General features: G+C 42.2%; 1 protein-coding gene across 1 annotated transcript in view; it reads left to right on the forward strand.

Moving 5' to 3' along the window:
* SMPDL3B (sphingomyelin phosphodiesterase acid like 3B) overlaps nucleotides 1-12,189 on the forward strand; it is a 459,824-nt gene that overhangs the window by 227,002 nt on the left and 220,633 nt on the right. The window contains exon 5 of the mRNA XM_044060102.1: nucleotides 9,519-9,688. Within this exon, the coding sequence (XP_043916037.1) occupies nucleotides 9,519-9,688 (170 nt within the window). The remainder of the gene's footprint in view (nucleotides 1-9,518; nucleotides 9,689-12,189) is intronic.

Genomic DNA, 12,189 nt, shown 5'->3' on the forward strand with positions numbered 1-12,189 from the left:
CTTCTGGGTATAGTATGCACGCCCTTCCCATGTGCAAATGGATTTCCTCTGGGCACTCTAGTTTTCTTTCACATCCTAAAGCAATGTGGTAGGTGGATTAGTGACTACATTGTCCATAGATCTGTATGCAGTTCTCCACTGGAGTGCCTTCTGTGTGGAGTCTGCATGCCATCCCTGTGTGCATGTGTTTTTTCTCTGGGTACTCCAGTTTCCACCCTCATCCCTGTACAGTGTGGTAGGTGGACTGGTGATTAAATTGTCCTTACATTTTTGTATAGTGTATGTGTAGCAGCTCTGTGGATGGTAATGGCTGTTCATATGGTCACTTTAGGAATCAGGTGTGAGTTGACACCAGTGGATAGATGAATGGACACTGCATTTTATTGTAGTATAGTTGCTGTCTGTCATTTTGCCTTTTCTTCTTTCTATCTTTCCCACTCAGCAAAACCATTTTCAGAACTGTAAACTTAACAGTTGCCATTTTGTTAAGGTTAGAATCTGGAAGTATGGTTAAACAGGTCATTAAGCACTGCTGTGCAAACGGTCCTGTGACATCAGACAGTGCTGCAGTGACTGGACGTAGGACTCAGGCATTTTTGCATAATGTTGGGAGGTATGGGTTTTAGTACCATGAAACTGTGAGCATCAGGAAATTTGAGAGTGGATTATTAAGTGAAGCCAGGACTATGTGTTTGAGAAATCTTCAAAAAAAGTTGGGGTTGTGTGAGCCACCCCTTCCATTTCTCTACTGTATCATACCTGCCCTACACTTACTTTATTAATCCTTCTGTTTCTATATAACTGATATATACCCCCCTGCTAATTTTTCTACATCCTTGCCCTCCTCTCATGTTCTGTTCCTACTGTATCTCATTTCTTCTCCTACACAACATTGTTCTTTTCTCACAGCAACCCAGATGTATGCTTCTATACAGCCACTTAAAGAATTTCCCTGTCTACCCTCACTGCCTGCTCCTGAATGCATGTATTCTTCATAACCTTCTAATTTCTTCCACTGAGTCCACAGTGTTGTACGCCTTGGTACCCCCTAACTACATACATACAATTCTCGAACCATGTCACTAACCGCATTCCTTGACCAGAGTGTCTCTTTTACTGTCCGCATTTGATATAAGTTTGTACTTGAGTTAATATGAAATTAAATAAATTTTCCTGTTCAAAATGAAAATTAGTAGATAATTTATGAAATAAAGGAATCATTTGGTCTATGCCACAGATCTTGATTAGGAACTAGCCTTGGAATTAGTATTTGAGCTGTAGCACTTGGACAGCAGAACTGTCATTTAAATCAACAGGGAACACAGCACCAACATTACCATGCACTCCACTGCATCAGTGTCCATAAGGATTACCTCCACTGTATCACCAATGCAACAAAGCTGTGAGCAAGGGGCTTGGTAGCCCAGCTGCAGGGAGAACTGCATTACATAGGTTCATAGGTAAGTACTAGGCTATCTGCCCAAGGGCATTTATAAGCCTAGCCAGAGTGTGTTGGCTTTTGCCACCCCCTTAGATTAGTTCTCTGTGCCTCTGGCCAGCAGAGCCATTAGTTCCCTGCGCCTCTGTCCAGCAGAGCCACTGCAGTGATCCCCGGGGTAAATTTTCTGTTTCCCATCCACCCATCAAGGTTTCTCTTGAAGAGTGCTAGTGAGGGGCTCTGCCTGATGTATATTGGAATCTTGTTCCAAAGCATGAGGAGTCTCTGGGTCAGGAATCTATCCCTCCAGCATGTCCTATTTATAGTTGTGGTAAGGTTTATATCCCTAGAGCGTGTGGCTCTCAGGGATTTGTTTTTTTAGGTGGAGCATATCCATCAATTCTGGGTTGGACATGGCCTTGCATGTCAAGCAGAGATCACCTCTGATTAAGCGGTATGCAACCGAGTACAGCTGGAGTTTCTTTAGTCGGGCTGCATAGGTCATCTGTTTGTTGCCAGTAATCCTCTTGGTGAGGTACTTTTGTGGTCTTTCCAACTGTTACAGGTGTCTTGTAAGGTACATCCCAAATGGGGCGTTGTATTCTATAATGGGTCTAATAAATTATGAGTACACAATAACCTCCTTTGTTCTGGATGAGAACCCTTTTGAGATTAGGTGGGCCATGTAGAAGGATTTTCTAACCACCTTAGCAATATGAATATCAAAGGAGAGATTGCTATCTACTTGGGTCCCCAGATACCTTATTACTTTTTCTGTATTTAGGGGGACTACCACCTATGTGGTAGTTCATGGGTACTTTGTTTTTTCCAAAGGGGATGACTATGCACTTTTTGGCATTCAGCTTGAGGCTATGATTTTGACACCAGGTATCCATCTCAGTGAAACCCTTCTGGAGGGTGTCTGTATCAGCTGGAGAATCAATTATGGCCCCCGGTTTGCAGTCGTCTGCGAAATTGATCAGCCAAAGTCCTCCTGTGCTTGCCTGTACCTCTGAGAGGTATATACCAAACAGGAGGGGTCCTAGAAACTGAGCCCTGGGGGACGCCACTTGTAACTGGTTTAGAGTCGGACCTAGAGTCTGCAACTCTCACCGTATGGGTTCTGTCCATGAGCCAATTTGCAACCCATCTCATGATGTAGGGGTTAATGTTCAGGTTGGTGAGTTTGTCTATAATACCAGAATGGGGAATGGTGTCAAAAGCCTTTGCAAGGTCTAGGTAGGCTGTGTGGACCTCCTTACCCTCATCTAATGCCTTGGTAACTGTCTGAAAGAAGTCCACCAGGTTTAGGAGGCATGATCTGCCCTTAACAAAGCCAAACTGGGTGGGGTCCAAAGTTTGGAGGTTCCCACTGTCTCTGTTAATGAGTTCCATGATGATGCGCTCCATTTCCTTGCAGACCAGGCTAGTCAGGCTTACAGGGCGACAGTTCCCAGGGTCCATTTTGGTGCCACCTTTGTGGACTCAGATAACTGTTACTGTGCACCACTCTGTGGGTACATAGCCTGTAGAGAGGCTGAGTTTGAACAGTGTGTTTAGGTGAGGGGTTAGTTCATTTTGGAGCTCTTGTAAGACACAGCCTTTGACACTGTCCGGTCCCATTGAGGCTGTGTTTTTGGCTTTGGATAGGGCTGTTTTAACCTGTGTGCCAGTGATTTCTGATGCCTTACATTCTTCTGGTATGGTTATGGGTCCTTTAGGGGGTGAGAAGGGTGTGAAGTTTGCACTGAACCTGTCTGCCAAAATGTTGGCAATATCAGTCGGTTCAGTGTATTTTGTGCCATTCTGCACCAACTCGGAGCAAATCTGTGAGTTTCCACTTATGTTCTTGACATAGCTTAAGAACGCTTTATGGTTATCTTTGGAGTCCTTGGCAATTTTTCTTTCAAAGCTAGCCTTGGATGATTCAATGAGGGATCGTAATTTCTTGCCGATACTGATCAGGGATTTCTTTCCTTCTAGGGATTTTGCTCTTATCTGTACTAGTTTCCTCCTTCTGTTGTAGAGCCTGTTTATGGCAGGGGTCCACCAGACTGGTTTCCTTTTCTTGGAGGAGTGAGTCTTGGTTTTACTTGGGATAGCATGATCCATGCATTCCTGCAGATGATCATAGAGTGCCTTTGTATAGGTTTCAGCAGCTTGGACAGCATTGTCCATTGGCGTGGGGGCTGTGAACCTTTCCACCTCAGCCTTAAGCAATGTAAAGTTTGCTTTTGAAAAGTTTTTCACAGTGGTTTCCTTGATTGGGGTTGGGGGCAGAATTTGAATATCCAGAGTGATTATTTTATGGTCTGATATAACCAGCAAGGGGTTGACGTCAGGTGTGGAACTCCGGTCGCCCATGTTGGTGATGACCAGGTCCAATATGTTGTTCCCTCTGGTGGGGGTGTTGCCCAGTTGATCCAGGGTGTTCGAGTTTATAAATTCTAGGAGGCATTGGGCAAGGGAGTTAGTACTTGAGTAGTTCTCCCATTTAATGTTTGGGTAGTTGAAATCACCCAGTATTAGGGTGTTTGGCAGGACCTTCATATTTCCCAGTGTCTCCAGAAATGTGGAATGGGGGTCCTGGGTCATGGTGAGTGATCTGTAGCAAGCTACAATTTTGATTGCAGTTTTGCCCATTGTTAGTTGCACTTGGATGATCTCTGATGCATCATGTTGCACCACTAACCTGGAGGTGTGAGTATCCTTGATGAATATGGATACACCCCCACCTTTTGTGTTTCGGTCTGGATTCTGAATTATGGTTCGGTCCAAGTTTTGGGGCCGAAAAGCATGGTATGAGTTATAGCCTGGTAGTGCTGGGGGTACTCTCTGGAGCCTTAAACCAGGTTTCTGTTACTGCACAGATATCGATGTTCTCCATTCTGAGGAGTGCCTCAAGTGCGTGCATTTTGAGGTTTAGACTTCTGGCGTTGAGTAGAATTACCCTCAGTTTTTGGTTACTTGTGCTATTTACAGTGGTGGGTTTGTCTTTTGAGCCTTGCCTAAAAAAGGCAGTATGGGGGTGGCAAGAGCCTTTGCCAGTATTTGAAAGACTAAGGGTGACAGGTGCAAGCCATCTCCTGTGAAGCAACATGGCTTGTCGAGCATGTCATCCCAGGCAGACAGATACTGGATCCCCTTTGAATGACACCAGAAACTTAGCCAATTGTTGAAGTTGATCATTTTTTCTTTATACTGTGGCATCATTCTTGGTGAGGGTAGGATGTTACTCAGGGTCAGGGTCATACCTGCCTGGGCTACATGATCAGAGAGCTCTTCCATGTCTCTTTTCATGTAGTCCAGGGAGGTACATCTCAGGTCATTCACACCAACATGTACAATGACAGAGTCGTATTTGTACTTGTTCTGGAGTGACCTGAGTGCTTGTGTTATGTGGCGGATCCTGGCACCTGACAGACAGCTAACTGCTTCCTTCTCCTTGTCCAGCCTAGTTAGTGGGACATCAGTGTGCCTGACTATAGAGTCGCCTACCACTAGTGTGTTGAAACACAACACCACCACAGTTAGACAGCAAACTCACTCTGAAGAAGCTCACAATTTTTGTGAGTGAAAGCGCTTAACATTTCTTATGTAAAATAAAATCAACAATTGGTTTTACAGAGTTTCAGCAGTTGAGCTGGTTCAGAGTTGTTGTGTAGTGGAACTGTTTGCTGTCTAAATGTGGTGGTGTTGTTGTGTTTCAGAAGGAGTGTCATGGAGCTTTAAGTTGAACTGAAACACAGATTTTTCGTTTCTACCACTAGTGTGTTGGGTATGTTATTTTGCCTTAAGGGCTGTGATTGCATGGCACACTGATTATGTGAAGTATGTGTTTCATGGTTGGTGATGGGTTGCGGAGGTTGCTTGGATGTCTGCTTTGGAGGTCTCTGTTGCTTTTGCAGATTTTTATTTAGAGCCTCCGAGTATGTTTTCATTTATTTATGTGTGTTATTTGCCTGTGTTGGTTTGTTAGGTCTATGTGAGACTGGTGGTGTGTTGCAAGTATTACCCTTCTCCTCTTGACAGTCAGTTACAGTCTGGGGTTGAGAGAGCTTTGCCTCCAGTCTGGCTGTATAATTGCATCTCTCGCATTTATTAGTGTTTGGTGGTAGGAGGAGAGGGTTGTCTGTGTACATGAGGCAGTTGTAACATTGTCAGACATGCCTGAATAGGTAGAGTGAGCTGTTTTTCTGATTGACTGGTGTGGACAAATAGAGAGCCTTGTCCTTCTGGACAGTATAAGGGGGGCTAGTGATAGGGGTATTTAGTGCTTGTTATGAGTTTTAAACAAGTGCTGGGCTGTAAAATGAATGGTTTGAGTGCTAAAGTTGAAGGTTTGTCTAGTTCCAAGGGAAAAACTGAAGAGTAGACTTCGTGGAGTCGGGAATAATTTAACCCTAGCTAACCGGCGCTGCCCGGCGCGCAAAACCGCGCAAATGCAGTTTTTATATCAGAAAGATTAAATAGATAGAAATTATCCCAAAATGGCCAATAAAACTACAGTTTGTGGGCAGAAGCCACTCCTCCAAGGGCAGGTGGGCTGTTCAGAGCTCCCCACTCTCACTGGTAAACAAAGAAACTTCTTTTTTGCCCAAGTAAGGTATGGCCAAACACAGAAGCTTAAACACAGTCCAGGTATCAGCAGGTATCTGAAATTGGACTTTTCTAGCTTAGTAACGTGGGAAAATAGCAAGACTTTTTTTTTTCAAGAAAACAGTAGAAACAAATGCAAAAACACTTTTATAGTGCAGTAATGGCTGTTGTACTTCAGTGGGAAGCCAGTAGCCATTAAAAATACAATTTACAACAAAAAAACGAATTTTAAAGTGCAGGCACAAGTAAATGCAATTTCAGTTTAAAATGAGCATTCTGAGAAGCAATAAACACCAGAAAATGAGCGTTTAGGCAGAAATAGCAATAAGCAACAAGAAAAACAAAAATAATGATACTTAAACACTCCAAAGTATCTCCTTTTGTTTCTCTGGCATTGTAGGTCTCTGCAGGACACCTGGGCAGGATCTGCTGAGCTTATACAAACACAAAACTGCGCAAATGCAGTTTTTATATCAGAAAGATTAACGAGATAGAAATGAGTCCAAAATAGCCAATAAAACTACAGTTTATGGGCAGAAACCACTCCTCCAAGAGCAGGTAGGCTGTTCAGAGCTTCCCAATCTCACTGGTGAACAAAGAAACTTCCTTTTTGCGCAAGTAAGGTATGGCCAAACAAAGAAGCTTAAACACAGTCGAGGTATCAGCAGGTATCTGAAATTGGGCTTTTCTAGCTTAGTAAGGCGGGAAAATAGCAAGTTTTTTTGTTTGTTTTTTTCAAGAGAACAGTAGAAACAAATGCAAAAACACTTTTATAGTGCAGTAATGGCTGTCGCACTTGAGTGGGAAGCCAGTAACAGTTAAAAATACAATTTACAACAAAAAACGAATTTTAAAGTTCAGGCACAAATAAATGCAATTTCAGTGTAAAATGAGCATTCTGAGAAGCAATAAATGCCAGAAAATTAGCGCTTAGGCGGAAATAGCAATAAGCAACAAGAAAAACCAAAATAAATGGTACTTAAACACTCCAAAGTCTCTCCTTTTGTTTCTCTGGCATTGTAGGTCTCTGCAGGATACCTGGGCAGAATCTGCTGAGCTTATACAAACACAAAACTGCGCAAATGCAGTTTTTATATCAGAAAGATTAGAGAGATAGAAATTATCCCAAAATGGCCAATAAAACTACAGTTTGTGGGCAGGAACCACTCCTCCAAGGGCAAGTAGGCTGTTCAGAGCTCCTCACTCTCACTGGTGAACAAAGAAACTTCCTTTTTGCCCAAGTAAGGTATGGCCAAACACAGAAGCTTAAACACAGTCCAGGTATCGGCAGGTATCTGAAATTGGACTTTTCTAGCTTAGTAACGCGGGAAAATAGCAAGATTTTTTTTTTTCAAGAAAACAGTAGAAACAAATGCAAAACACTTTTATAGTGCAGTAATGGCTGTTGCACTTGAGTGGGAAGCCAGTAACAGTTAAAAATACAATTTACAACAAAAATGAATTTTAAAGTGCAGGCACAAATAAATGCAATCTCAGTGTAAAATGAGCGTTCTGAGAAGCAATAAACACCAGAAAATGAGTGTTTAGGCAGAAATAGCAATAAGCAACAAGAAAAAACAAAAAAAAATGGTACTTAAACACTCCAAAGTGTCTCCTTTTGTCTCTCTGGCATTGTGGGTCTCTGCAGGACACCTGGGCAGGATCTGCTGAGCTTATACAAACACAAAACTGCGCAAATGCAGTTTTTATATCAGAAAGAATAACAAGATAGGAATTAGCCCAAAATGGCCAATAAAACTACAGTTTCTGGGCAGAAACCACTCCTCCAAGGGAAGGTAGACTGTTCAGAGCTCCCCTATCTCACTGGTGAACAAAGAAACTTCCTTTTTGCGCAAGTAAGGTATGGCCAAACACAGAAGCTTAAACACAGTCCAGGTATCAGCAGGTATCCGAAACTGGACTTTTCTAGCTTAGTAAGGTGGGAAAATAGCAAGTATTTTTTTTTTTTTTTTTAAGAAAACAGTAGAAACAAATGCAAAAACACTTTTATAGTGCAGTAATGGCTGTCGCACTTGAGTGGGAAGCCAGTAACAGTTAAAAATACAATTTACAACAAAAAATGAATTTTAAAGTGCAGGCACAAATAAATGCAATTTCAGTGTAAAATGAGCATTCTGAGAAGCAATAAATGCCAGAAAACAAGAGTTTAGGCGGAAATAGCAATAAACAACAAGAAAAAACAATAAAATGGTTCTTAAACATTCCAAAGTCTCTCCTTTTGTCTCTCTGGCATTGCAGGTCTCTGCATGACACCTGGGCAGGATCTGCTGAGCTTATACAAACACAATGGCCACGCAAATGCAGTTTTTATATCAGAAAGATTAAAGAGAGAGAAATTAGCCCAAAATGGCCAATAAAACTAGAGTTTCTGGGCAGAAACCACTCCTTCAAGGGCAGTTAGGCTGTTCAGAGCTCCCCAATCTCACTGGTGAACAAAGAAACTTCCTTTTTGCTCAAGTAAGGTATGGCCAAACACAGAAGCTTAAACACAGTCCAGGTATCAGCAGGTATCTGAAACTGGACTTTTCTAGCTTAGTAAGTTGGGAAAATTTTTTTTTTTTTTGTTTTGTTTTTTTTTCAAGAAAACAGCAGAAACAAATGCTAAAACACTTTTATAGTGCAGTAATGGCTGTCACACTTGAGTAGGAAGCCAGTAACAGTTAAAAATACAATTTACAACAAAACACGATTTTTAAAGTGCAGACACCACTAACTGCAATTTCAGTGTAAAATTAGCATTTTGAGAAGCAATAAACACCAGAAAACGAGCGTTAAGTTGGAAATAGCAATAAGCAACAAGAAAAACCAAAAACTGGTACTTAAACGCTCCAAAGTCTCTCCTTTTGTCTCTCTGGCATTGTAGGTCTCTGCAGGACACCTGGGCAGGATCTGCTGAGCTTTTACGCTAGTTTGAATAGCAAAAGCAATTAAATAAAAGAAAAGACTTTTTGTTATGTGTATTAAACAATCACCCTGTGTGGTGTGTGTACAAGTAGTTAAGATGCTGGAAATGAGCTACCTGAATGCTGAAACTAAGGTATGTACAGCTTACACCACAAGTCATAATCTTAAATAAAACAAGCTAAAAGAATATTATTATTCTGCTGCATTATATGACTGCTCAGATAACAATGAGTCATTTCACTGTACTGACCAAGGGATGGACGAAGGTCCCCATTGGCCATACCCCTAGTACATCATTAGTATCTCTGCAATGACTGCTTTATTGACTGCTACTATCATAACTTGGTCTTTATAAAGAATAGCTCTACAGATGTAATGGCATGGTTATAGTGGGGAAGATTTGCTCAGTTTCAACCACTGGCCACAAATGGCATATACATATGCAATCTACACTTCCTTTAGGTTTGCAAATTTAGCTTAGCTTTTTTTTCACATGGTGACTTGGTGACTAGTAAACCTTCAAACTTACAGATTATTTCCAATTTTTATTCTACAGGTGCATTTTACACAGAACGTTTGCTAAACAAGACAGGGCAGCGTGTCATAGTTCTCAATACAAACCTGTATTATGACAGCAATCAAATCACAGCAAATGAAGCAGATCCTGCCAGTCAATTTATGTGGTTAGAAAATCAACTGGCTGAGTCTTCAGTGGTAGGAGAAAAGGTACAGTAATTCAAACTTCATAGCATGAAAAGCTGAGTTTCTATGAAATATGTTGTGAGATTTTTTATTTGTGTGGGATTCCATGGTTATTTCCCCCATACAGTAGGAGAAGACAAGCCAGCAATATTTTACAACAAATATTAATTACTAAGACAAAGAGGTTAGGAAAACAGTCTGTTTATTCATCTAGATTTGTGAATTTGCACTGTGTTGGCTTATGAGAGTGACACTTAGATTTAAGGTAAAACATGGTATTGTATTACTTCTGACACAGAAATACCTGAAAGAACACAATGGTAAATAGTCATCATCATCAGCCCCCTTTTTCCCATTTTTCTACATGGGGTCGGGGTATTGTGTTAACTGTCACCAACTCTCGATTCAGTGCCACACTCCTGCCTTCTGCAACACTCATGCTTGACTGTCGCAGATCTTCTTTCACACAATCCATTCACCTCTTTGCTGGACTTCCTCGCTTCCTCTTACCTTCATCCTGACTGTCCCAAATCTTCCTCACCAGATTGTCTTCTGCTTTTCTATACTTGTGCCCAATCCACCATAATCTGTTCTCTTTGATCTTTTCTGCAATTGGAGCTACTTTGGCTTCTGCTCTTATATCCTCATTTCTTTGTCTGTCCCACAGTGTGCATCCTACCACCCTTCTCAGGCACTTCATTTCCACCGCCTCTAGCTTCTTCAGCTGTTCTGCCTTTATTGCCCAGGTTTCTGTACCATACAGTAGTACTGGTCGCACCACTGTCTTGTACACCTTACCTTTCAGCTTCTTTGGCATTCTTCTGTCATAGACTGCACCTGATACTCTATGCCATTTGGCTGCAGCTCCTCTGATTCTAGCTTTGACTTCTTCATTCAGACTATCCTTCTCCTCAACCACCCCTCCCAGATACTTGAAGCTGTTTACCTGTTCCACTATCTTCCTTTCTATCTTTATTCTTAGTTTCTTCTGATTTGCCCAATTTTCTGCCATTACCATTGTCTTATCTGTCCTTAGTTTTATCCCATGTGCCTTCAGATTTGCATTCTATTCTCCTATCCTTTGCTGAATGTCTAGCTCAGAGTCTGCCTTTACTGCCACATCGTCTGCATACAGCAGCTTTGTTGATCTGTCCCCTCCAACCTGTTTGCTAATGTAGTCCATCACCAGTATGAACAGCAGTGATCTCAGAGCTGAACCCTGATGTACACCCACTCCCACAGGGAACCCCTCTATGACGCCAAACACTGTTCGAACTTGAGTCACTGGGTCCTTGTACATAGTCTGCACTAATTCTACCACTGTTTCTTGGACTTCAAACCACCGCAGTACTGCCTAGATCAGCTTTCTTGGGACCTTGTCATATGCTTTCTCCAAGTCTAGGAATGCCCAGTTGGACTCTCTCCTCATCTCTAGCTCCTTCTCAAGTATCTGTCTCACTGCAAACATCGGGTTAATTGTGCTGCATCCTGATCTGAATCCAAACTGTTCATCTACCATCTTACATTCTACTACTCTGCGTATCCGTTTATGAATCATCCTCTCCAGAACTTTCATGCAATGTGATAGGAGTTTGATGCCTCTGTACTCCCCACAGTTGTGGATGTCCCCTTTGTTGTTGTATACTGGCACAAATATGCTTATTCTCCAGTCATCTGGGATACACCTTTCTCTCCACACTACTATTAGTACCCTCAAGAGCCATTTCTTCCCTATCTCACCTGGCATCTTTATCATATCTGCTGTGACCTCATCTGAGCCTGCTGCTTTCCCTGACTTCATCTTCCTTAGTGCTATCCTTACACCTTCTAGGGTGGGCTCCTCTTCTTCTCTCATTGTAGGCTGTTTCTGGGGCAGTACAGCTTCTGTGGGGTTTTCTTCATTCAGAAGCTGCTGGAAATACTCCTTCCATCTGCCTTTGATGTCCTGTGGACTGGTGAGCAGGTTGTTGCTGGCATTCCTTATAAAGGGTGTCTGACTATCTTCTTTATCTTTCTGTCTTTGTCTTGCAACCTGATGCCCTATTCTTTGCTATTGCAACTTCTTTCTTAGCTTCTTTGTTAGCCAACCGGCAGTCCTTCCTAGCCTGGTCAGTCCTTTCTATCTCCCACTTCTTCCTGCACTCCTTCTTTCTTTTGATGACTTCCTGGACTTGTGCATTCCACCGCCAGCTTTCCTTATGTACCTTATTTCCATTCCTGGCTCAGCCACATATCTGTTCTGTAGTCCTAACACATGCTGTTTTTAGGCGCTGTCCCTCTTCTTCAACTCCACCTATTTCCTTCTCTTCTTGGAGTGCTAGTGCCCTGAGTAATTCCTTAAACTGCTATACTTTCTCTCCAGTCAATTTCCAGGTCTTCAGTCTGGTCTCTGTTGACCTTAGAGCCTTCTCTGACCACTGCTTGCAGCTGATTGTGGCAACTAGCGGTTTATGCTGTGGGCCGACTGTTTCACTGGGTTTACAGTGGTAAAAAGTATACATTATTAATATATTTCTCCAGCAAAA

This window comes from Protopterus annectens, chromosome 1.part2 (genome assembly GCF_019279795.1).
Source record: "Protopterus annectens isolate FY-2018-M chromosome 1.part2, PAN1.0, whole genome shotgun sequence".
Lineage (NCBI taxonomy): Eukaryota > Metazoa > Chordata > Ceratodontiformes > Protopteridae > Protopterus > Protopterus annectens.